This window comes from Poecilia formosa, unplaced genomic scaffold (assembly GCF_000485575.1).
Source record: "Poecilia formosa unplaced genomic scaffold, Poecilia_formosa-5.1.2 Scaffold8, whole genome shotgun sequence".
In the NCBI taxonomy this organism is placed as follows: domain Eukaryota; kingdom Metazoa; phylum Chordata; class Actinopteri; order Cyprinodontiformes; family Poeciliidae; genus Poecilia; species Poecilia formosa.
In genome coordinates this window covers 4,040,413-4,066,464 of record NW_006799947.1, presented here as the reverse complement: position 1 = coordinate 4,066,464, position 26,052 = coordinate 4,040,413, and the positions used below count along the sequence as shown (strand labels likewise).

The window sequence follows — 26,052 nt, the reverse complement described above, 5'->3', positions numbered from 1 at the left end:
ACCTGGATTTATACGGTGGATTTCAGTTAAATACGGGAGCAGCTTAAACATTTTATGGTTCTCTCCTCAAATTAAAGTTTTTTTCTCCCCCTGCAATCCCCTCTAAAATATGTCATATCCCATTACACAAATTTGGATATGGTAAATTAGCGAGGAGAGCGCTAAAGCGATGAATATGTTGACTTTTTCTTTTTTTTGTGCTGTGCACAGTAGGTTAGCTTGCTGGGGGTTGGGAGCGTATTTCACCTCTAAAAAGTTGTCTTGAATCCCTCGCCCACCCCCCTTCGGAAAATGATGTGTTTTTGCAATTCAAATATTTGCTTCTCCACTGCAAAGCTCCCTTTGAAGACGAGTAGTTCTATCAGGACCAATGACAGTGTGAGTGTGCAGCGTGACAGCGCAAGAGGCAGTGCTGGACTATTTCTAACTGCATATTTAAATAGCAAGGAAATCCAGAATCAAAAATGTATGCAAATGACTGCATGTTTTGCATGCTGATATTTTTTTTTTCAGCGTTTGGGCCTTGCATATTCAGGTACGTGCCTAGCTTTAGCAACATTAATCAGAGTTACTTATGCTTCTGCTACATCCTTGATCTTTTTCCAAACAAACATTGCTGGGGGTGGAAAGTCTGCACTGTTGTAATGAAAGTTCTGCTTAATTCTTTATGGGCTCTTTTAATGGAAATATGCACTAAATACCAAAGGCATTCGAAGAGAACTGTGAAAACCGAAAATGCTAGATTTTAACACAAATTTTGTGTTAAAATAGATTACAGGAAATCTATCTTCCATTAATCATTCCTTTAGATATACTTATTTGTGTACATGTTTAGTGCCTTGCAGAATTATTCATATCCCTTGATCTTTCCAATTTCAGTGTACTTTACTGAGTTTTTATGTGATAGACCAACACGAAGTAATAAAGTGGAAGGAACAGATGTGTTTTTGGATTTTTTTTTTTTCTCTTTTCTCTTGTGCTGAAATTGCGGCATGCATTTCCATTCACCCAATACTCTGTAAACATTTTGTAGGACCACATTTTGTTGGCTTTACAACTGCAATGTTTGTACTGTGTCCTCCAACTTTCCACATGTTCGTACTGAACTTTTTGTTATTCAGTTTGGTTGGAAAAAGTCTGAACATTAATTTTCAAACCCATTAACAAATTTAGTCAAATTTAGTTGTGGACTCCACCTGGACCATTCTAACACATAAAGAACTATTGATCTGAACGATACCATTGTGACTGTGACTCTATGTACAGAGTCATCCTGCTGGAAGCTGAAGCTCCGCCCAAGTCTCAAGTCCTTTGCAGCCTCTGAGTCTAGTCTATATTTTTAATTTCCAGTAACAACACCCCTCATCTTCCCATTATATTTTTATGTGTAAGAATATTTTAAAAAGGTTTGAATATTTATGTAAAGCACTGCATCTATTCAATCCTCCTTTACTACCTTTTGACATGTTATCATATTGAACATGCCACCGTCTGACTTTGTGTTGTGGCTTTAGAATGTGCATCTGTGCAGCTGGAATGCAATGAGCTACATATCAAAACCCCAAACTGGGTCACAGTCCTGTCGACACTTCCTAAGGTAAAGAAAATACAGTGTAAAATAATTAATTGAATTGTCATCTGTATGAACAGTTCTTGCTTTCTGTACCCTATAATTTCAACCTCTCTCTCCCCCTTCCCCTCGCCACCTTTTCCCATCTTTTTTTTTTTTCTTTTTTTTTTCTAAACAGCAATTAATCTCATTTTTAGTCCAATTTCCAGCCCTCTGCTAGTGTCAGAGTGAGTCCCCTGTTTTGTTCCTATTTGGCTTGGTTCCTCTGCATAGTCATTAAGGGCCCAATTAATGTCACCCTTTAGCTGAAGAGTGCTCATTTTTATTGGGGAGCTGACAGTCACCGCCATGAGTGCCGCAGTGTAATATGCATTAATTGCCCCGTAACACTGGTAATTACCAGTTCTTCAAGCCTCTCAGTAAACTGTCATGCCCAGACACGACTTCTTTGAAATAGATTACTCATTAGGGGGACCTGCCCTGTTTTCCAATGGGGGCTCGCTGGGTTGGCATAAAGACGAAAAAAATCTGGTGCTTGAACAAATAGTTGCCAAAAGCAATTTCCTATTACAACTTCCCTGTGATGGCTTTTTGCTTCCTGGCCCTCTTTCTTCCTCTCCTCCCCCCCAGCCCCCACCCCACTACCAATGGTTTTTTTAGTCATCACTTTGGGTGAGAGTCAGAAGTAGTCAGATCCATCAAAATCTTTGAGTATAGTTTCCTTGCTTGTCCTACTTTTACTTCTTTGAAGTGGCACATGTTGTACCTTTTATTTTTAGCCTTCTAACACCCCAAGAATAAAGCAGTGTTGAAAGCCCCTTTTTACTCGAGAACAAGTCTTTGTTGATTAGAAATGTCTTGTTCAAATATTGATAATAACAGTTGGTAATAAACTGGCTTGTAAATAGAAATGGATGTTGAAATACATTTTTCGTGAACTTGCAGTCGACACATTTATTGTAAAATTTCTGTCCTTTATAGAGAAACAAATATCAATTCAGAACTGTTTTAAGGTGACCTGTAACCTTTGCAACCTACCTGAAAACCAACTTGAAATATTTTAGGGGGAAAAAGTGATTTTATTAACGTGCTCTTTGGATTCATGTCTGGTTTTCTGGAGCTATTCCAGATGTTAAATATTCTGCTAAAGCCATCTGTTTATTGATTATTGAAGCGTTTGCTTTGGGTCATGTTTTGCTGAACCATGAAGTTTCTCTGCTTTTTAGCATAAACCTGATAGATTTATGTTCACAGTGATTCATATTTGTAGCATCCCTCTTCCATAAGGTCTTAGTTTCAGCTGATGGAACTATGACCTTAGGACATCACAACAAAGCGTGATGCTCCTTCCACCATGCCTGATTGCAGTTGTGTTGTTTTCATGTGCACAGTTTTAGCACCGAGCTCACCTTTTAGAACTATGATTATTTTTTTGGAGACTTCAAGAGTGTTTTTGTAAAAAAAAAAACAAATAAATAATAGTACTTCTTTAACAAGACAGAAGCACTTTCTTTTATTCAACCGCATAACGCAGACTTTACGAAGAATACAGAAGATTATCACTCCTACCTGACAACCAGTAGTTGTCAGAAATGCCTCTTTTCATTAGTTTGAGGGGTGAAAGGTTACATGCACTTCTTGGTAAGGTCACTGTTGTCAACTTGCTAATTCTTCACTTAATAAGACATTATAAAAAAGGCAGGCCATAATTAAACATGGTTAACAGTGATATGTCTTACACATACAGGTGTTGGAATGATTTATTTCCTAGTGAAGTAATATTTAGATAAAACCACATCTTTCTGAAGACGCCATGTGCACACATGGCCGATTCTCCTCTTTTCCCTAGGTTGTGTTTTTTTTAGGGTATTCTTCTGTCGTTATCCATTTACCGTAGCAATGAGGGGAACAGATTTTGAAGACCAGGGAAAAAAGCCCTCTCACACTCAAATACACAAAGAGAAATCACAGGCCCGCATAGACACATGGAGCTTCACAAAGGTGCTGCTTTTGTTTTATCTCCCTCATAGCACCTGCTTCAGGCAATCTGCTCCCACTCGTCTCAAATGAATTTTGTCACGGCCTTTCAGATTCTCATTCGGCAATGTGCTAATGAAAGGAGATGGTACAATTTGAAGTGACCCGCTTGCAGCCAGCAGTGCACAGCTGAGAGCAAGGGACGGGGACACACCCCTGCTTGATGCGAGAAGCAAGTCAACCGTCCACTGATATACCCATTACCCTTCTCATTAATACCCTGCAGACCCCCGTGTGTGAGCTTGTGCGTCTCTGCGCTCTTATGCGTGCATTTATCTGTTTGTGTTGGTTGAGCACTTATCGAATTGTTTATGACAGGCATAATTGGGCTAATTGAAGACATTAAGATTACCTGTCAGCTGTGTGTATCCAGACTCCCTATCTGTCTGACAACTTCTGACAAGTGAGGGACCCCGTAGCATCCGTGATGATGGAGCATTCCCAGGCCTTAACAAGGAGGGTAGGGGCCACTTTAATTTAATGTGGAAAGTATCCACCATCCCATGTGTGCGTCTGCCCACGTGTGCGCGTGCCTGCGTGCGTGTGTGTGTAGCAGTGTGCTAAGTATAAGTGAGAGTTGGCCAGGCTAATGGAGTCCCCTTTGGCAATGTGACAGAACAATGAGGCAGTCTTGAGGGAAGAGTGAGAGAGGTCTTCAAGTGTTTATAGACATGAGAGGGAAGGTGGTTAGGGTGACAGGTTGCACAGCGAATGATAAGAGAGGAGCACCAACGTCTGTGTGTCTCTCAGATAGTTTAGAATGGTGTTTATTTGTGACGTCTTTACTTCTCGAGCGGTGAAAGATGGAAATGTAGCAACAGTTTGCAACTAACGCAAGCTGTCAACTCATTTTAAATATTTCTGTAATGCATGTGGTAAAGGGTTATTTTAGTAATTGAGTAACCCAGCCATAATTCTGACGATTAATCAAGTAATCAAATTAAAGATTTTCCCATTCTATACTAGCTACTCAAGCTAGTTAACGAAGCATAAGAAAGAAAAATGCTGATTAAAAAAAAAAAACAATTTCGTTCATTTTTTTTATTTTTTATTTTTTATAAATAAAACGTTACTTAAAATCCAATATGGTTCAGGCATCAATTTTAGTCTGAAGTCAAGAAGTATGAAAATACTTTTTTTTTTTATTCCAAGCAAGAAAAAGATTGTTGTCTTGTTTCAGCAAATTTGGAGTTGGTACATAGCGACAGGTGGGGAGAGAGGGCGGCTGGAGAGAACTCTTGTTACGCTTAGCCTTTCTCTCAATAAACGGAGATGCCTTGCAAAAACATAATGCTGAGCAACTTTGGCAGTGTTAGCATAGCCACTTAAAATCTTAGTACACTATGATCCTGGGAACCAGTCCATGTCTGGTTTATGTTTCACGTAGAACAATGAACTATTAGATTGTGAGCAGTTAGAACCTAACCATATTTCAAAGGTTCTTCATTGTCACACCATTGTTATATAAATTATGTACCTTGAAATTATTATTATTATTATCCACAGAAAATTGTAACTGCAATATATTTCACATACTTTTGTGTTTTCTTTCCTGTGAGGTAATAAAAAAAGAGCGACGGCACAGGTTGGGATTACAGCCTTGTGTTCTACTTATAAACTCTGAAACGTATTAATTTTAAAGTGAAAAGAGGTTTGTTGCATTAACAGGAATTTCATAAATAAAATCTGAGATATGTGTCTCCGAGTGTCGTATATACCATATAAAACAGTGCAGCATAGAATGTCTTATAAATCAGGTTGCTTTCATCGATCATACAAGCGACACTTTGTAAAATCCAAAGTGCTAGAATATTTAAATGTGACCAAGGCTGAGTCCTATCTTCATGGGCTTAAGGAACGTGTCTGTGCATATTTGTATCAGCTCACTTTCCCCTCCTTTTTTATTCCCTCCCCACTCGCATCTCCTGTGTGTGGGCATTGTGTGGGGCTTTGCAGTGTCATCGCAATGACAGATCAACGCTGTCAGCCCAGGAGATCCTTCTGTTTGTTTGTTCTACTCCAAAAGGGGTTAAACTGTCAAGTTGACAACTCGCGAGACCCTTAGACTCTGCCCCACTGCCTCTCCATGGTTCCCTCCCGTCCACCTTCATCCCCAAACGAGTGAAAATCAATACCAGATTGCCTGAGGACCGCTGTTTGGTGTGGGTCTGACCCTTAGATGTCCCCCACTCTGCTTCTTTCATTACATGTAGCTCAGTATTTAACTTCCATCCTGATCCCTTGCCTAATTAGTTTCGATAAGCTCCGAGTCGCTCCGTTCTTCCCTCCTTCCCTATCTCCCTGTCCCTCTCCTTTTTTTTTACCTGTGCGTTCGCACACAAACGAACCAAACACAACAGGCATTTTGCTTCCTTGCCCTTGGAAAGGACTTCTCCGGGAGGAGCACAAATCCCAGCACAAACACACACAAAAGCCCTTTGCTTTTCTTGTGGAGAGACTATTGACGTGTTTGCTTAGTAGATTTCTAAAAACGACAATAAAATTAGATTTGCTCTCCAGATTTTCAGTGAAAACACTGGGGCTAGCCTATGTTGTCCAAAGCTAATGGTGCCCTGCAGCGGGCCTTTTGGCGGGACTAGACTCTTGCTTCTGTTGGCCACTCATTGCCGTACATTTGTCAAAGAGCAATTGATATCCAGTAAAGCACTCAGGCTGGCTCCTTAAATTTCTTTATACTAACAATTATGTAACAATAAGAGATACGTAAGTCGGTTAATACCCAAGATGAAATATTTCTTTTTGTTCTCCACAGGGGGTCTGTCTGTATGTGTGTATTTACCTACCACCAAGATGTCTAGGTGCCGCCACTGCGCCGGCTGCTTGAACACTGACAAGCCCCAACGACATGTTAGCCCTCCTGCTCTGCTTCCCCCAGGGGGCTAAAATTACCCTTAGGAATGTAAACAGACTGCCGAGTAAGCACACAGATTTCTGCGGACCTTCGCTTCCAAACTCAACCCGGGCAGATGCAGCCGTGACACGCAGACCAAAATGGGGTTTTGCAGGAAAACCTCTAGTGAGTCTTGGCTGATTTACTGAAACGAGAACAGAGAGCGCATCATACACACATACAAGGATTTTCTTTATTTTGTTTCTTGTCTGTTTTAGCGAAAAGATAGCCTTCCTCAACAGTTCATTATTTGTGCAGAATACCCGTAAGCTGTTGAGTCTGGGTGAAGAAGTTCAGTGGGCCGGGCGCTGACATGTTGATTTAGTGGTGGTAATACGACTGCACTTCCAAAGGTGCTGACTTGGATGAAAGCCAGGCCTCTCTCTTTTTCTTTTTTTTTCTTTCTCTCTCTCTCTCCCTCTCTCTCTCTCTGGGAGACATTAGAGACCTGACTCTAATTTTGGGGCAGAGTTGTTCTCATGGATGCCGGGGTCAGAAGGCCGACACAGCCAACATTCACACCTGCCCTACTGTGACTTTTAATTCTGGCTGCACTGAGATGATTGTAGATTAAAGCCAATGGATAAAAAGGGAGGAATAAGTTAATTAAAGAATTTGCATTGATTTTGAAATGATTATTTCTAAGCTGTTCATATCAGGAATTTTATTTCTGTCTCAAGTGGGACCTTTACTTTACCGTCTCTTGTTTCTTATTTTTATTATTTTTATTTATATATAAAAAATTTAACTTTTGTTTATGTCGTCATTCTTCTTTTGCCTGTCACTGCACTGCTGGTCCACTTGAATTTCCCCGAGAGATAATAAAATAGTAGTTCTACCTTTTTTTTGAATTATTAATCACAAAATGTGGGCATTTCTTTCACAAAGTAACTTCCCGCTCCGTTTGTGACTTGGTCCAAATTTCGATCAGTGGCGCTGCATCTGTGCCTTGCATGCGTGTGGAAGGTCCACATCCTATGACCTCACGTATAAACATGATATCCATACATATAAACACTTTACTCTGCTGGACGCATCAGATTTGCAGGCGCCCGGTCAGGCTGACGCTGCCCTAGCGAGGCCAGATAAGGTTACAGTACAAACTGTTGTTGATTAGGGCCATGCCTGTAGCAGTGGGGGAACATCCTAAATTGAAAACACATTAGCAGCTAGGGTTAAGGGCAGGATTAGGCCCGGGGACCGTGCAGGGGCGAGGAGCAGCGGCAGACACAAAATGGCCGTCCCTCTGCTTTCCTTTGACTGTGTTTCCCCAAGAGACAGGTGGCAATTATCGGCTAGGGCTGCTGGGAGTTCACAATAACAGGTTAAAGGAGCATGTATCCCCCTGACGATGCGGTCCTCTGTCAGGGCTGCCTCTAACCCCCCACCCCTTAGCCGGCTCACCCACTAGCGTGGGGAGCTTCCCGTCTCAAAGTAGAGTACTCAGACATGTGGCTCCATCAAAGGCCAGAAGGACTCCCTGGGCAAAGATTTACATTACTGCCGTGGACTATGTTTGACTTTGAATCTAAAAACACTGAAAGCAGCCTAAGCTCTATATTCTTGGTTTTACTTTTTCTTTGTAATATAATTGAGGTTTTCTGGGTGTAACAGTTATTTTAATTAATATTGCCATCTGCTGTTAATGAATACCCACTAAGTGTTTTGTAGCTGAAGAGATCAAGCCATTGTCAAGATGTACAGGTTCTTTACTGAGGACGGAGAGTCAGTATCACGAGATCAGGTGTGTAATGACTGTATGAATGTTGACCTCTGCTAGAAGTTACATGACTTACAACATCCGTTTATTAATGACATTGTAAATTGACATCCATTGCTGAAGTATACCTTTTATAAAATGTACAAATTGTAATGTTTATTTTTTCCTTGAGGGAAAATTAAATATACATATAATGTTTGCTTCACGTTTCAGATTTTTATTGGTTAAAAAGTTCAGAAAACATGGCTGATTTTTCTTCCACGTTACCACTGTGCATTGCCTCGTGTCAAACTGTAATATGAGATTGAATATTTTGGTTGTAATGTGAGGTGTAAACTGTGTATTGTTTCCAAATAGTCCAAGAATGCATTTTATGAACAATATGTTGTACATTAACTTCAAACAAACTTTTTTTTTTCTTTTTTTTTTTTTTTTTACATATGCTCTTCTGAGAATTTGGATATGCGTTATGCCTTCTTTCCCTTTTGGTCCAACTTTTGAACGCCTGCCAAAGCCCAAACCAAGATCCCACCCTGTTTGCTTTTCTCCATTTCCATGACAGACCAGAGAGTGTCAGAATACATTTCACCATGACGCAGTAGATCTGAGAAGGGACCAGGCCACATTACACACACAGAAAACACTTGTCCCTCGGATACACACTGCTAATGTGTTAGGCGACATGCTCAGTTAAGAGACTTAACGAGCTCAAAACACTGATCGGAGCTCCTCCCTGTGACTGGAGGATGTTTAGAAAGCATGGCAGCAATATTTGCGGTCCTTTTACAGCCCAAACGGAGACCTGACCCGGGGTTTTTCCATCTCACTTTTATACTTTCAACATAAAGTCTGTCATTATGTTTATGAACTCTGTTACTTAATCATGTATAACTGAAGCAATCAGTCAGCTGTCAGATTGTGTGAGGGTGTGTGAGTAAGGCGATAAGCTTTTGGTTAATTTGAGAAGGTGGTTGAGGTGATTGGAGCGTTTGGGGGGAGTGAGGTCAGAGAAAGTGATACTGATTGCGGGAGATAAAATCTTTGACAGTGCCGAGTGGTCATTGGAGACGACACACATTAGGTAACGGTTATTATCACATTTGCATGGATACTATGCTAAATAATTAAGCAGAGACTATATAAATTAGTTGGTGAAATGTGTATTAAGAAGGTCTGTTGACCTAAGAATCCACATTAAACAACAGACTGATATATCTGTAAACCACTGTAATTTCATGTAACATTTACGCTCATCAACTTTTAAAAAAAAAAGCTTTACAATAGAAATGTTGAGTTCCTTAATTGACCCTGAATTTATCAGTATCCTGTCAAATTTTAAAGTGAAGATGAACACACCCACACACAGTTTGATCATGTTTTATTGCTTATTTTGAAAGTAGCAAGTTTTTTTTTTTGTTTTTTTTTTGTTTTGTTTTGTTTGTTTTTTTTATTTATTCCAAACTCTGTCTTGCTTTTGTTTGTTTTTTTTTTTTTTTGTTTTGTTTGTTTTTTTTATTTATTCCAAACTCTGTCTTGCATTCAAATACTGGAGGATACTTTAATGCTTTGCTGCAAAAATAAAGCTGCTTTCTTCACCAGCAGCAGGACAGGTTTGTACTAATCTGACAGGGGTCAAATTATCATATAATCTCCTGTTATTCCCATTTAGTAGTGTAAAATATTACCAACTTCTCCAAACAACGCACAACCACACATTTTAATGTTAGACTTTCAGAACCATTAAGAATTCAGGATTTCTGCAGTTTTTCAGGATTGTGTGTAATTTGATTTAAAATGTTTTGCCCGAGTTACTCTGACCATCCTACTTCTCATCCATCAAGCCATTTGTTACTCTGTTGGTTGTTCTCAAAGTCCGTTTGTCCATCCTTCCAATCTCTCCATCTGTGTTTTCATGCATCAAGTAATCCATCTATCTTTCAGTCTGTTCATCAAATAGATGGATCTGTGAATTCATAAGTTTGTTTTTCCACCTCTTTATTCGTTCCTGACTGTCAGTTTGTGGTCCAGCTATATTCATCCATTCATGCGTTCATTCATGCACTAATCATTTCATCCATCTTCATGGTCTGTAGTTTTTTGGAGGTTTTATACCTAAAACCTCCTCTTGAAAACTGACAGAGAATACTGAGAATTTAACTTGGTAAAGTATTATATTTTGTCTTAGAAAATGTGTTGGAACCCGTCTTCTACTGTCTTAAAGCAGATAGAAAAACGGGAAAAAAGGTATGTTGCGCGCCTAAATATAACTGGTCTTTGTTCTATCTTTTTAAGTCCATGTTTAAAGCGCTAATTAATGAGAAATACTTTTTACCAGTTAGCCTTTTAACTGCAACAATGTTATTTCAGCAGCAGTATGAAGCTGAGAGATTTCATTCAAGCTTACATATTGTGAGAATCTCTGAGCAGTCTACCCCTAAAGCACATGTACCGTATTATGGTCTGCTTTCTAAGTGTCAGCCATGTCCTGCCCTCTTTTCAACCTGATTATGGATCATGCGCGGGTCTTGGTGATTGCAACATACAGGTGAGGACTGCCAGTCTGCTTTGTTTGTTTTCCGGCATACGTGATCTGCGCTGAACTTGTTCACAAAGAATAAGCAGGGAGTGCGGAGAAGAAAGGAGGCTTCTATTCTTAGCTGGAGTCATGTTAATACCTTGACTGTGGGAGGTGAACTCTGCTGTTCAATTCCTGTTATTTATGGTGAGTAGGTTGTATAGTTTGCAGCAAGGGATTATTTACCTCCCCGTGCCTGGGTGCCCCTCTGGGCAAAGTCAGCCTTTAAATACCCGATTTGTGCACAAAAGCTTTACTTATCAGGGGTGTCATCGTTGTCCAGCAGGCTGAGTTGTTACAAACAGCTACTGTAAGGCCATTAAAATACACAATGCGTTGGGATTTACAACGATTAGCTGCAGGGGACGAATCACCTGGCATACAAGCCCCGGATCACCGACATATTCTGAAATTTCACACAAACTAATATATCATACAACCATTATCCAGCCCTGGAAATGCACTCCCAGTGGGTGACCTGTAAAGAGCAGGGCATTTGTCACCAAGACACATTTGCTTTTGTCTTTTTCTATGTACACAATTGTCTCATTTTCAAGACAGGCTTGTTTTCACCCGCTGTTTTTCCACCCGATCGCTTTCAGTGCTGTCTGTTTCAAAAGTTTCAGATTTTTTTTTTTTTTTTTTCCCAGCAAAACAAAATAAATACAAAGAAAGAAATTAAAATAATATAGGGGACTAATATTTAGTAGCACTTCAGAGGCTGTATCTTGTGGCCTGATGTATGGAGGCTGGAAACAAAGAGGTCTTTATGGAGAGACCTCAGAGACGCAGAGTTCAGCCCCAGGTGGAGGCCTTTACTGTCTAAATCATTTCTGGGGTGTTTGTTTAAAGTGACTCTGTGTAGTGTGCTGGAAGGGGTGGGAGTGTTTTACAGTTGCATGTAAATTCATCTCGATTTCACCAATAAATTATTTCCTGAAATCTGTTTTAGAATTTGTTGCCCATTTTATTCTTTTCCCCTCACAAAATTCAGCATGTTGAAGTAGTTACTTCTAATATTGTTTCAAATCAAGTGTCAACATTACCTTTAATTTAATATTAGGGCCTTTTATGTCCATTTGCGCATTTCTAACTTGTACCCTCATTTTCCACTCGTGCCTTGCTTCCAACTTCTTTCATTTCATATCTGTAGCAAACCATTTCATTCCAATCTACTTACATTTTTGCTATTTATCCGTTTAATTTTTGGTAAATACTGTCAGTAGTTCATTGTCAAAGTTGGCACAAACAGTCCCCTAAGAGACGTCTCCATTTTGCACCCAAAAGGTTCGCTATGAAACATCCAGAAGGTTTAAAATAACAAAGGGGCAAAATGACCAGCACTGGTAAGCGGCACATTCAGAACTGTAAAATGTAGGCAATGCAAAATAAGTGCAGAGGGAGTTATGTGTTGTCACACAAGCAAGATGCAAGTTATGATACCTAGGCAACAAGTAGGTTTTCCAGCTTGTGGTTAGTTTCTTTACTCATTTGCCACTTTGTATGTTTGAAGTTTTGGTCTATGAGCACCAAACAGGTTTGGAGTTAAAAGCAGTGCAGTTGTCATGGGTCCACTTGGAAAAGATCGTTCGTCTTCTCTTACATAAGTTTAGGTCTTGTGCTTTGATGGATAATTAGTTAATATAATTGTTTGTAATCTCCTATAGTGCATATATTCTAAAATGTGGTTTTGTTACTCCTATAAATACAAGCTTTCCAGTATTTTTGCGCTTAGTGTGCTAGTTTTAATAGCTGCCTGACCAGACATGGCTTATTACCAAAATTAAACAGATGTAGTTTTTAAAATAAATTATAGTCAAATGTTAGGCTGACTCTTAAAACCTCCTTCTGAGACAACTGGACCATTTTTCAAATTCAATTTATGTTATGGCTAAAAGATGATGTATAATTTGATCCAAAGATGAAGAAGAGTATTTCTCTAATGGTGTGTAACCTTATTCAAATAGGATTATTAGGGGTATTTTTTTTAATCATTTTTATTCACATTTTTCTGTTGCATTGTATAGAGAAGGTGGGTGGAGCATGAATTGATTTATCATGATCAAATTTTTCATATCACAAAAACCCAGTAATTTGACAAAAGTGCACACTTTTGAGATCCATTGTTTATAGAAATTGAAACCTCAAAATTGGGACAACACTCAAATACTATAACGTTTGCCACACATGTGTTTGTCCTGCTTTTTGGTTTAACACATGGCTCAAATTATTTAAAACACTCTCCACTCGTTATTTAAAGTATTGCCGTTTTAACTCACCCCTCTACGCCAAGTATTTCATTTGTGCCGTGCGCGTTTAAGATTCAGAGGTCATCTGAGAGGTTGGCTCTGTCTGATGCTTTGCTTCGCTGCGTGCTGCATGTGTGCACTGGCACTAATAACGCCTGCCTCCTCACCATTCAAGAGTTTTTGTTCCAGTGTGCTCTCATTAAGCCGCTACTGTAAGCTGCTTGGCACCTGCTTAAAATGTGACCACCAGCTGCTCATTAACACTGCGGAAAGCTCGGCTGGCAGCAGCGATCCACGCCCAGGCTTGTCAAGTGGCTTTCTGGCTGAAATTAGCTGCATTTCACAAACAATTTCCCCATCTCCTTACGTAGCCGGGTGTTTATTGGAAGACGGTCCGTCTCGCTTAGAGGTCGCGTGTAATGAGCACGTGCCAGGTTAAGGAAAGTTGGCTTACATAATAGACCCATCATTTGCCTACAAATTTAAACTGAACTTTATTTATTTATTTATTTATTTATTTATTTTTTACTTGCACTGGTGTTGGACCTTCAAAGAGGCTGTATCCTCTTGCAGTAGCATTATTGTGTACATTTCTAGCTGCTTTTTCCAACTCATGGATGCTGTTTTGAATCCTCTCCGCTGTCGTTGTCAGGTTCCTGTCATCTTTCCTGTCTGACCCTCCCACTCTGTTGTTGTTTTTTGTTTTTTCCATGTGTAAGATTTTTGCCTCAAGGTCCCCATAGTATTGACTTGTATTAATGCTGAGCAGGTTTCAGACTCCATTTATTTTCTTTACGGTATGGAAAGGCCTTGGTGGCATGGCTCCCCTGTGTTTATAATTTTGCTAGTTTCAATTTGTACTTGGCCTCCCCTGACAGACCCAGGACATGATGTATCGTGCACCGCCGCCTTATCTGTTGATGTACAGTTTTAACCTTTTCAGAGGGTTTGCCCCTCTCTGCTCAGTTGAGAGCAGTCGCCCTTTTCTCCTCTGCTCTGCCTCGCCTCCCCGTCCAGAGCACAGGAAATCCTTGCAGCATGGCGGCCGAATGAAAAGAAGTCATCGCCTTAATGTAAATGTTTACATTGTGTCTCCATAACATTTCCATATTAAGAATCGGTGTCTGTGTGCAGCAGCGGACCATGGAAATGATGGGAATTTTGGGGCTTTAAGCTTTGAGAGGCTGAGCTATGTGTGTGTGCGTGTGTGTGTGACATTGTGGTGAACTTGGAGTGTGCATCTGCAGGCTTTCTGCAGGGCTGTTTGCTCCTAGATACAGCACCGTAAATCACACACTGTAAAGCGTAGGGTGCAGGGATAGAGTGCAGAAGCATGTACTGCTGCAAGGGCCAATGCGGAGGGAGGGGTGTGTGTATAGTCGCATATTTTCTTGTACATGTCTGTCTCCGCAGAAGTGCTGTATGTAAAACATGCACCGCCTCAAGGCCCAGTCAACACAGCGCAGCACACGGTACTCCACACGTCAGAGCGAAAAATAAAATTTTACATTTTCAGAATCTTTTTTTTTTCTTCTTTTTAAAGGCAGCCATTAAGATATTTACAATAATATCACATAACCGTACAAGAAACAAAGTTCCCAAAATCACTATCAAAGTTAAAAAAAAAAAAAAAAATTTCATGTGTTGAAGTAAAATTTCACCGTGGAATGATTGATCACATGTCCAAGGTTTTATGTACTTTACCTTGGAACTGAACTTCCACTGCTCTCCATGGCCCCTTGGCTGGCTTCCTCTCCGGGTCTCCAGAGGCTCCACAGCATTGTTAACTGTCTGAGGATGGAGTATCTGGGACTGGAGCTCTGTCAGCCCCCGCAATCTGGTATTGCACAAGGGAGGTGAAGTGCTCAGAGTCGAACGCCAACATGTTTTTATGCATTGCAGTAATGTTTAAAGAGTATGTATGATCTATGTATGTCTTGGAAAAAAAAAGTATTCCTGCGCCTTGAACTTTTTCACATTTTGTCACATTACTGCCACGGACTTCACTGCATTGTATTGGGATTTTATGTGATGGAAATAAAGTTAAAGTAAACGAAGTGGAAGGAAAAGGATCCATGTTTTTTTATTTATTTTGTTTTAACCGTTTTAAGAAGGGAAAGAACATCACATTTGACCTTCACGTTATTTTATTGGCGGCATGAGCCAACGTGGTTCTTCGCAGGGTCAAAAATTTGAGAATGAAAAAAGACACCCCACATGTACAAACTGCATGGAGATGAAGGTGCACAGATGCAAGACTGTACTTCGAAAATTTAGGGGAGAAAATACGTATGTTCATCTCATGTTTTACAAGAAACAAAAAAAACCAAAAACTGAACACGTGATGAAAATAATAAAGTACAGATCCAAACTAGTTCAGAACCTGTTTGTGAATACTGAAACAGGTGCTTGTGTTTTATTGTGTTTTAGACACTTACCAATTATAGACTATTTCATATTGATCTGTCACATACAATTCCAGATTTGTAGGCGTAATATGACTTTATGGGTAGAAATACTTTTTGCAGATTTCTGTAAGTGATGCAGGTAAGAGCTATACTTATAGCCCTTACCTTCAATAAACACACTGAATAATTGACTGTTTCCCAGATAAATACGTCTCATTTCTTAAAATAAATGACAGCTTAGACACTTGTAAAAAAAAATTATAGAATTGAAAAATGCAAGAAGATAAAAAAACATCTTCATTATACATTTTTATTGGTTGGTAAGATATTTGTTGTAATAAAGTGCAGCACTTTTAGACAGCTAGGGTTTTTTTTATTATTAGTATTATTTTACAGCTGACTTTTTATGTCCCGAAGGCATCTGATGATGACAGGCAGAGGTTTGGTTAAATATTCTGGTTTTTACAGAATATTATTTCAGACTCATTGTACTAGACAGATTTTCATCTTTCACTTAGTGTGGATGGTGATGGCGCCTGGATAGCGATTAAAGGCAAATACTTAAGCCACCGTAGCTCCTCCAGATCCAAATCAATATTTTATTAATGTTGGCTAACTATGACATTTCTGTAATTAATAACCAAAACTATTGGACATAAATAGGACTAAATGTTTCTTGTAGGGGGAAAAAAAGCAATGATACATTTGTTGTTTTTTGTTTTCTTTTTTCCAGGTTTGGCCCAGGCCTTGTGATCTACTGGTATGGTTTCATAGAAGAGCTGGACTGCCAGAGGGACAGAGGTATCCTACTTAAAGACTGTTTCCCTACAGACATCATTACACTCTGTCACGCCACCCAGCTGGAGCAAATGTCTGAAAGCCAGAAGGAGGACAAAGAGTGAGAGAAGTTCAGAAGCGGGGAGGAAAAAAAAAAATAATAAAAAATCCCCCAAAAATGAAGACGTCCCATTGGAAGGAACAAAAGACGTGGCGCGGCGAGGTGGTGGGAAGAACAGGAACACTGAACTATGCAGGGCAAGATTCCTACTGTAGATCCGGAAGCTATTAGGCTTTCCTGCAGCGTGATGCAGCTGGCAAGAATCTGCCCTGAACTCCACCTGACCCCCTTTCTCCATCTGTATCTGTCTTTCTTCCTCCCATTCATTGCGCCAACTCTCGTGCAGACACACAACAGCGTTCTGGATATCTGACGATGACCACAGCCCGATTCGGCTCGCGGTCAACACCTGGCCCTGGGATGGCCTCTCGCAGTGGATAGCCAGGGCCGAGGCAGGACACAAGACCCTCTCTTATCGCACCCCAAGCCCTGGCCTTTGTCACTCCTTCCGCCTCTGTTCCACCGGGCAGATAAGAGCGGTGTGGTCTGGGGGCTGGGTGGGCGCCTGTCTCTCACCTGCGTCACTCGGTGCCCTCTCAGTCACTCTGTAGGGGGTTAAACGGGATCGTTTCTGATTAGGGCTGCCCTCACAATGACCCTTGATACATGTTTATTTCTGTACATTGTTTTAAAACTCTTCTATATACAGTTGGCAACTCTTTGGTTAATAATAGAATAGCTGCAGCTAATTATTTTGTCGTGCAACTGGAGATACTTTTGCAAAGTGATTTGCACTACGGCTTCTAATAATTTTAATTTGATTGCAAATCAAAAATAATAGAATCATATGTAGTGTTTGAGATACAAATGATTTTACGTAAAAGCAAATTGAATGAACATTTTTTATTATTATTTCAAATTTTGTAGTGCTATCTTACTAATTAGCATTGACTAATTATAAGTCATCAAAAGTTCCTACTTTTTTAAGTCTGTTTTCAAAGTTTAACCTTGAGGGAAAAAACATTGCTTTACTAACTTCAAGTGAGAAGTTTGAACAAAAATATATTGCATATAACTGAGTGGCACATTTTTAGTTTCCACTTAAATTTTTGGGGGGACCAAAAGTGTTTCCAAAACTTGTGGGGGCAAATGATGATATATTATGTAAACTAACTCCTGGTTTGTGGGGAAGATGTATCAGAATTTCTTTCAGCCAGCTGAGCAGCAGTGTGCAGGCAACAGGTGATTAGAGGGGCTGTGCTGCGAAGCTCTGTGCTGCAAAAAAGCCGGAGATTTCTCTCTTTTTTGTTCTCATTAAAATTATTTTAACCACAGAAACAATGTCACTGTAAATTCCTTTGAAACCGTAACTTTTTAAAAAATTCTTAGGCTAGTACTGGTAACCCAACCCATGAGCATAACATTGGTTTATGTGAAATAATCCCAGGAAAAGACTAAAAATTGCCAAAAATAAAAAGAATTTGAATGACTCAATTTACTCTGAAGTCAAACTTGGGTCTTCTGAGCAAAGCCATTGAAAGTTTATTTTGCAAGGTTCACACAACGCAATACAATGTAACGCATGAAAAAGGGGGAAGTAAAAGGACGCTTCCTAAATCAACACATTAAAAATCTATTTTTTTAGATATTTTATTTCAGTCTTCACTTGGACAACTACACCCATTCATGTTGTATTTTAGAATTTGTGTCCCTCCTTCCCAACTATTCATAAATTTCCTTTACCAAATTCCTTTATCAGGTGTAAAGTTTGTATCATCTATTTGGTTATGTGACTGCCTGCCAGTTAACCACAACGCTTGATTGCCATGTAAAGTCGGGTGACCATCTAGTGACCGTCTGTCGCTCGTCTTTATAACTCGAGAACACTTCATGAGATGCTGAGGGAACACACACAGCTGGGCTCTGGGAACCTGAACATAAAGTTGAGTGATGCTTTCAGAGACAGAAACGCATTGCCTACAGGAGGTCTCTGTTCTCCGCATTACGGCGCACACACAAAACGATAGGAGGAAGAGAAATCAAAGGTTGAAGGACCTTATGTGAGAGGAAACTCCTTTCCCTTGTTCGAACTACAGGATTGGATCAAATGCACGGGAGAAGTCGTCGTTTTCTGTTGGTAGTTTGTAAATGTCACCTGCTGTGCTGTTGAAAGTTCATCTCAACCGCAACTCGCGACAAAGTAAGGCAATAGTAATTCTGAAGTCATCATTACACGGTCAAATTTGACACTCAAAAGCAAGTTCTCAACCTGAGTAAAAAATAAGTGTTCTTATTTCTGCAGGCATTGAACTGTTCACGCAGTTAGAAAGTTACGGTATGTGGGGGTTAAATACCCCTAAAGTGTTGCTTGATTTGTTACCCTTAAACCTCTAACCCTCAGCCGGCTCTCTTCTAGGCCTTGATCCCTCCATGAGGAGACCACTGGGTCACCACGGGGTCGACAGGCAGCAATGGCTTCCTCTGTCAGGTCCCATCCCCCCGCACCCCATCTCACCCTTGTGGTGCAAAACAACTGTCCCCATGTGTCCAGTTAAACTCAACCCTATTGCCTAACCATTGGTATGCTCAGACATCAGTTTATGGCTCCTGTTGGACACAAAAACAGAGCTATTTTACACAAGGAGGAAGAAAAAAAAAATCTCCATTGAACAAGAGCAGAATAAATGGAAAACAGCAGATTCAGTTCCTCTTAAGTTTCAAGCCTTCCTGTCATTGTTTTCCAAGATGACTGTGGCAACAAAGAGTAGCTAGGGTCAGCTCCTATAAATTAGGCTGCGCACATTAAATACGGGTTTTTAAAAAAAAAACAAAAAGAACTACTTCAAAGGCAAGTGTTGGCATCAAAGTCAGCTGACAAGATTTCCATGATGTCAATGCAAATATAGAAATAAATAGCTTCCATGTAATTATTTTTAAGAGCCAGATGTGTTTTTTTGTGTGTGTGTTTTGTTTTCCTTTGCCCCCCTGACTCCTACCACTTTTAGATTCATTGTTCCTGTCACAACAATAAGAATAACTCTATTAGGCGCTTTCCAAGTAAGGTCGGTTTGGAGAGGCTGCTTCCTGGAGCATGAAAACACCCTGGATCTGGAGAAAGTTGATCTGAAGAAAGCATCCAGAGAGAGCAAAGCTTGGATGAACGAAGTTGTGTTCAAAATTGTTGTAGTGTCCCTAAAATAGAAAGTAAAGCTTAAATATTCCTATTATACTTTTTGTTGTTTGTTTATATCTCCATACATACAAATTTATCAGGAGCATGGTACGCTAATGTAAATCACATCACAAAGAGGAAAAAATGTTGAAAGAAAAATGCTGTTTGTGCACTTTATAAACCCGTAGATTTACTAAATATGACGATTAAGCCTTTCTATGAATCACTGAGCCTCGTATTTAGTTGTATAACCACCATTTCACATCTGTTTCATGGGCCACCTTCAGGCACCATGGAAAAGTTTTTCCAGCCCAGAACTACATTCCGCAGTTCCTCCGCATTTCTCGGTTCTGCATCAGGAGCGGCATGTTTGATGTGTCCTTACGGGTTCTTTGTTGGGTTAACGTTCTGGGATCGGGTTGGCTGATCCTGTCTGGAACCAAGATGCTGGTCATCGTCTTTTTCTTTTTTAAACTCCCTTTTTCAAGAGCATTTTCTCTTCGGCATTAGAGGAGCAAGTCCTCTTCAGGCATTGTGATGTACTTAGACTGACGCATAAAACGCATGAATGTCATGCTTTGATATTAAGAAAAAAAAAAACATCCACCACAATCTTACTTTAATCAATCCATAAAATGTTGCACCTTTTCTCATTTGGCTAAACTGTAACCTATTCACTGTCTTATACTAGCACAATCAAGTAACTTTTACCTTCATTTACAAAAATGCTGTACATATATAGAACATAAAAGAAACTTGACTTTATGATTGGCCTTTGTGTACTTAAGAATCCCCTGCTCTCTCTGACACTCTGCCTTCAGCACGTCATCACAACAATTCTCCTCCATTATGCCGTTTTTAGGAGCAATGGACTGACAAGTGGGTCAAGCTCGTGATGAGCTCAGCAGATGCTCAGCTCCACCGCTAGTCTGAAGGAGCTGAGTGGGGGGAGTCACGGGGAAGAGCTGCTGGGAGGTGGAAGCTCGGATTTGAAAAGGTGGCGGTTTCTAGATTGGGGCATATTTTACTCAGAAACTCACCACAACCAGATTGCGTAATATTTCCTACCTTTGTCCTCTAATAACACATCTGTTTCCATCAGTAAATTAATAGCATGCATATCATGACTGTTTGCATCTGTTGGTTTTCTCTTACTCCACTGCACCTTCTAGTAGATTGTCGCTGGTAGAAAACCAGCGACTGATCTGGTTAGTGACATTAGACCATCATTCTGAACACAAACGTCTGCGAGCTTATCTCTTAATCATCTATGTGCGACTGAAACCCCCCCCCAAAAAACAAAAATGCCCGCATGTTATGATATTGCATTTGAACAAAAATAGTCTCCTGCACTAACATGTTTCATTTTTTTTTGTTTTTCCCCTTCGGATTCTTAAATCTCTGCCTCCCATGTGTCAGATTAGTTTGATGCTGTCCACAGCATTCACCCTGTTTGGCCTACGCCTGCAGGCTATTGGAAGTCTGCTCTCCACTCAGATGTACAACTTGGCTCAATCTCCTCTAGATCCTGCTGTTTTATGCCTCTACGGTCAAGCTGTTAGACCTCTGAGACACTGAGCATGAGAAGAGAAGGACCAAACCACAGACTGAAGGCTTGGTTCTATCCCTGCAGCAGACCACCAAATGGGCTGCCTCCACGCTCCTGTGTTATTTATGTGGAGAGATCTCGGGCCTGTTCCTGCCTCGGGCAGCGTAGTGTTTTTAGTAGGGATCCTCTCAGCCTCTCCAAGCCAGCGAGACATCACAGAGTGAAAATAAATAAAAGTTCTCCACAAAGAGTCGGAGCCAAATTGAAATTAAAAAAATGTTCTTTTTTTTTTTTTTTTTTTTTTTTTTTCTGCTGGATGGAATAACAGCAGAGGGGGGGGGAAGAAGTCTTTGCTCAGAGTTGAAAGAGATGCAAAGCGTTTTTGTTTTTTATTTTTAGGAGGCTTTATCCCGCAATCAGAGCCCGGTCTTCAAAAACAACAATAGATCGTGAGAAAGATTTTGAAAAAGGGAGATGAGGGGGGGAGGGGGGGTAGACTTGGGGCTAATTTTAAAATGGCTAAGCAGTGAAGATTTGATTGACAGGATGGAGGACAGATGGTATGTTTAAAGGAAACTGAACAACTATGACACATAAATCCACTCAGAATAGCAGGGGGAGGGAAGGGGAAGAGAGTTTACTTTCCACTGACTCAGTGGCTGGGCCGAGCAAGCACTGTAATCACTAAGAGCCTAAAAATGAAGAAATGAAATCTGTAATGTAAATACCCCCGAAACAATAGTTGTGATGTTGATTTGGCGTTGCATCACATGAACCTCGGGACCTCCGTATTGAAGTAGCCCACATTTGACAGCTTCAAGTGAACAGTCATTTGAGTGAGCTTCAAGTGAAAAGTAGTTTTCCCGTTGAAATAAACATCTCGCCAGTGGGAACCTAAGGAGTGTTGAAGAGACGCATTGTGACCGTGTTCCTGCTAATAGATAATCCAGGAGAGCAAAACTCCAGTTTGATACCAAAAGCACTTTCTTTCAAATAAATCCCGTTTTCATATTTACAAATGCAAATGTCGACACAATGCCTTGAACTTTTCACATCACAGCCTCAAACTTAGATGGTTTTTTATTATTATTATTTTTATTTTTTTAGATGTTATGGACCAACAAGAAGTAGTGAATCGTTTTTTTTTTTGTTTTTTGTTTTTTTCATGCATTGGCATTCTGCCTCCTCTGATACCCCTAAAGAAAATACAGTGCAACCAAATGTCTTTAAAAGTCATGTAATTAGTAAAAAGTGTTTGACAGAGGAAGATGAAAACCATTTATGTTTTTCCTCCCACTTCAAAATGACACTTGTGTATGTCTTTAACATAACATACCATTAACATACTATGAAGTTTGTAGTCATAACATGGTAAAATGTGGGGGGGAAAAAAACAAAACATTGCACTCCTGCAGCATTTATCTCAGTAAATGGATGGCGGAAAATTGAGGATTTGTGGTTGGAGGGTTCCAGCTTTAGCATTGACCAGCAGAAAGGTCAACCCCCTCTGGCGGCATTTGGTGTGTGACCCAGAAAGCGCGCCATCGCCTGCTGCCAGGAAGGCTTGATAACATGCACAGGATCAGGTACGAGCCAGCAGGGTGTAGGAGCGAGAGACGCCACCGAGACCGCATCGTGACATTTGGAGGAAAACAGAGATGAAATGGTTTTCAAGTGGCAGAAGACAAAAATTCAAGTCCAAACTAATTTTGGCTCGTCGTTTGGCCTTGGTCCTACTGGTCTACTGATGCCTTGATGAACGTTGTCCAAGCTTATGAGAAAATAAATGTAAGTAGTTAGATCTACCATGTCTCCAAACTACACACCTCAGTGTGTTCATTAGATGCCTACACAGCCTCTGTTTATGTGAACAGCCATGTTTTGGTTGGTTTGTCCCATGTGCTCCATTATTTAATTTAATTTTTTTTTTTTTTTTTTTTGATGACATGCTCAAAGCTTGTGAAATGTTCTAACCTCTGCCTGATGCAGCTTGGTCACTGATGTTCCGTAGCAGAGGCTTTCAGGAACCAGATTTTTTTTTTTTTTTTAATACTGAGATCACTGTATCTGTTGTGGAACACATGAACCACATTGTGCTTGATTCACACCGAGGATAAATCTTGAATCCGAAGCGTAATCAGAGCAGCTAATCCAGATGATGATAGCAGGCTTGGCCCCGTACAACGAGTGAGCCCTGCACTCAGTCAGAATCATGCATCTGTTTTGTCAAAACAAACCTCGCGATTATGTCTCTTAATGCAATAAATCCAGCTTTGCAATCGTATCGCACAGATCAGAGGACTTCTCCAGGATGTGGACTCGGCTTAATTGTGGACGTATTTGAAAGAGGTGATGTGAATCTGTGCTTTATTCACTTGTTGCCACTGGTAGCAAAATATTATGGGAATCAGGGGATTAGAGCAGTGGTTTTATGTGAAAAGTTCCTTGGGTATATTTTTAGGTTTTCGCTGGTGGATTGCCACAATCGTTTCTTTAGCACGAGGAAGAATGGGACATATTGTGAAACGTACAGCTTATTTTCACCGTAAAACACTAAACTGTGTTTCTTGAGCATTGCTGCAGTCCCACCACGTTCTGACATGTTTGGTCGCAGGTAAATGTGGACATCCATCCAAACACACATCCTGCACGCGGCTGGTAGGGGGTCAGCGTGAAGGGGATCGACACCACGGCTCTTTTTTTTATTTTTTTATTTTTTTTTTGCAACCCTGGTGAAGTCATGTTGCTGGAGGGTGGATTGTTGCTCCGTTAACCTGTTGCTGCACGAAAGCAACAGTCACTGTCAGTTAGTGACAAACTGATGACGCAGCATTTTGTTTTAAGCAAACTTCAAGGGATGCTTTTTGAATCCCGCCGTTCCGTGACCTCGGGACATCGCTTTAGCGACGACATCTCAATCCCACAGGGATCATCACCCCGGTCACAGAAAACAGGAAAGAGTGAATGGAAGCGATGGGATGTTGTCATTCAAATGGAATGGATCACTTGAACTGCATTGCAGGGTTGCAATGACCCTGTGTATGGGAACTGTAATGTGGTTTTTCCCATTGGGTTTGAGGAGAAACCCTATGCCGGGCTATTCAGGTGCGCAATAAAGTGCTTTTCACTTTCTGAGGACTTCCTGTCTCCAGTGGCGTTCTCCATTAACTCCTCGCAGACAGACAAGAGGCTTCCCATTGGCCAGGACGCTCTTTATCGCAGCAGTTGTTCCCCCCAGGTATGGCCCTACCTGGCCTGCAGATAAGATAGGGAGCTGGCTGCCTGTCATTACTGCCAGATGAAGGCTATCAGAGTACTGACAACACTTTACACCCCCCTGTTGAGAAACAAACTTGGACTTGTGAGTTTGGTACACACTGGGCTTTTATTGTGTAGAGGCAACCAAATAGTCTGACGTCACAGCTTCCCTTCCTCCTCCTGCTCTTCAGTTGGCTACTATTTATTCCCAGCAGCTGTAGTGATGTGCTAAAAAAGTTCTTGACGCCGGTTCTTGCTTTTCATCACTGAAGCTTCCATTGCTAACAGGGACACAGGGCTGTCTCTCTCTCTCTCTCTCTCTCTCTCTCTCTCTATACCTCTCTCTCTTTCTCTCTCTCTCTCTCCCTCTCTCTTTCCGTCATATCCTGCTGAAATTCCCCACATGCTGAATTTATCAGATAAATTACAGAATGTCACGCAGGAAACCTTTCACATAAATCTCCACATCATCAAGTCGACTGCCCCTTAAAGCACCTGCGGAGGGCATGTTCAAAAGACTGAAGAATAAACAAATGAATAAAGTCATCACAGATATGTAATCACATATAAGTTAATTATTTTGAAATTAATGTTAGAAAGTTCTTTTTTTTTAAAAAAAAAAGGTAATTTGATTAATCAAAATCAATTTAAGTAAGCAAAAAATGAATAAAGTCAAATAAACAGGCTTTGTTTTCAATAATCACTTTTTTAAAAAAAAGATATTTAAGTTCCCCGGAAGACACACACACACACACACACACATATTCAAATATATCTTCATTTTGTATTCTTGAAATTCAACGCAGAAAATACACAGAATTGTATTTATAGTCATTACTTTATAATTCAAACGCGGATCATTGTATCTATCATTTTCTATTTTTACTCCGAGACAATCAGACCAGTATGTTGTTGCAACTGGTCACCTGTGTCTCCATCCCGCTGACAGAAGTCTTTTGCTTAGCTTGTCTTCGTTTTCTTCCTTCCTTCATTTTTTTTTTTTTCCCCCAGTATGGACCTGTATGCCATCACACTGTTTTGAAAAATAAGGAGAGGTTTTAACTGCCACCCGAGACGATAATGGTTACCGGTTCTATACTTTGAGTCAGAATCTTCAAGTGGGCTGTGATTAATGATGGCAGCAGAGTTAGTCGGGCCCCCCAGCCACCCCCGTCTCTCTCTTTCACGTCTCTTCGGTCTAAACACTGAGATTCGGGTGAGATGCTGCGGTTCTGTCTTATTAATTGCTAATTTCTCTCTGTGTCACACCGCACACGCGCAGAGGAAAAGGGGGCGTCGGGCAACAAGTCCCCCCGGTGCGCAGCATAATATTGACCCCACAATCCGTCTCTATTGATTTCGCCATCAACCCGGACTCCTAACGCATGCATAAGGAGCTTTATACCTGTGAGTAAATATATAGACGACTGGGGCGCGTCCGCTGCAGCCATCGCCTCAGAAGTGGAGAAGGAAAAAAAAAAAAACTACTTTAGAAATGAATGAATTTACCGGGGTGCAAACATGATTACCTTCTTGATTTTGTTTATTTTTTTTTCTGTAAACAAATGGACTCTGGTCTCCAGAAGGGGTCGCCATCATGTAAAAACAGCGCGCCCATGGGTGCGTTAAGGAGGGGAGGGGGTCTCTCCCTCTCTCTTGCTTCAGCAGCATCAGATCGGAGTTATTAATTAATGAATCTGAGGCGCGCATCGTGCCTTCACAAATGTGCGCATTAATCAACAGCCTGGAGCGGGTTTATATATAT

At 40.6% G+C, this 26,052-nt stretch overlaps 1 protein-coding gene across 5 annotated transcripts in view; it reads left to right on the top strand.

Moving 5' to 3' along the window:
• The window catches only part of cdin1 (CDAN1 interacting nuclease 1), an 83,672-nt gene that overhangs the window by 45,473 nt on the left and 12,147 nt on the right, over window positions 1–26,052 (top strand). For 3 of the 5 annotated variants that reach the window (XM_016662793.1, XM_016662805.1, XM_007576177.2), the window contains one exon: window positions 16,204–18,055. The exons of 1 other annotated variant lie outside the window; for it this stretch is intronic. In XM_016662793.1, the coding sequence (XP_016518279.1) occupies window positions 16,204–16,372 (169 nt within the window). In that variant the 3' untranslated portion in view covers window positions 16,373–18,055. Of the gene's footprint in view, window positions 1–6,380; window positions 7,366–16,203; window positions 18,056–26,052 lie in introns of those variants that run through there. One more of the 5 variants, XM_016662809.1, reaches the window with a different exon arrangement.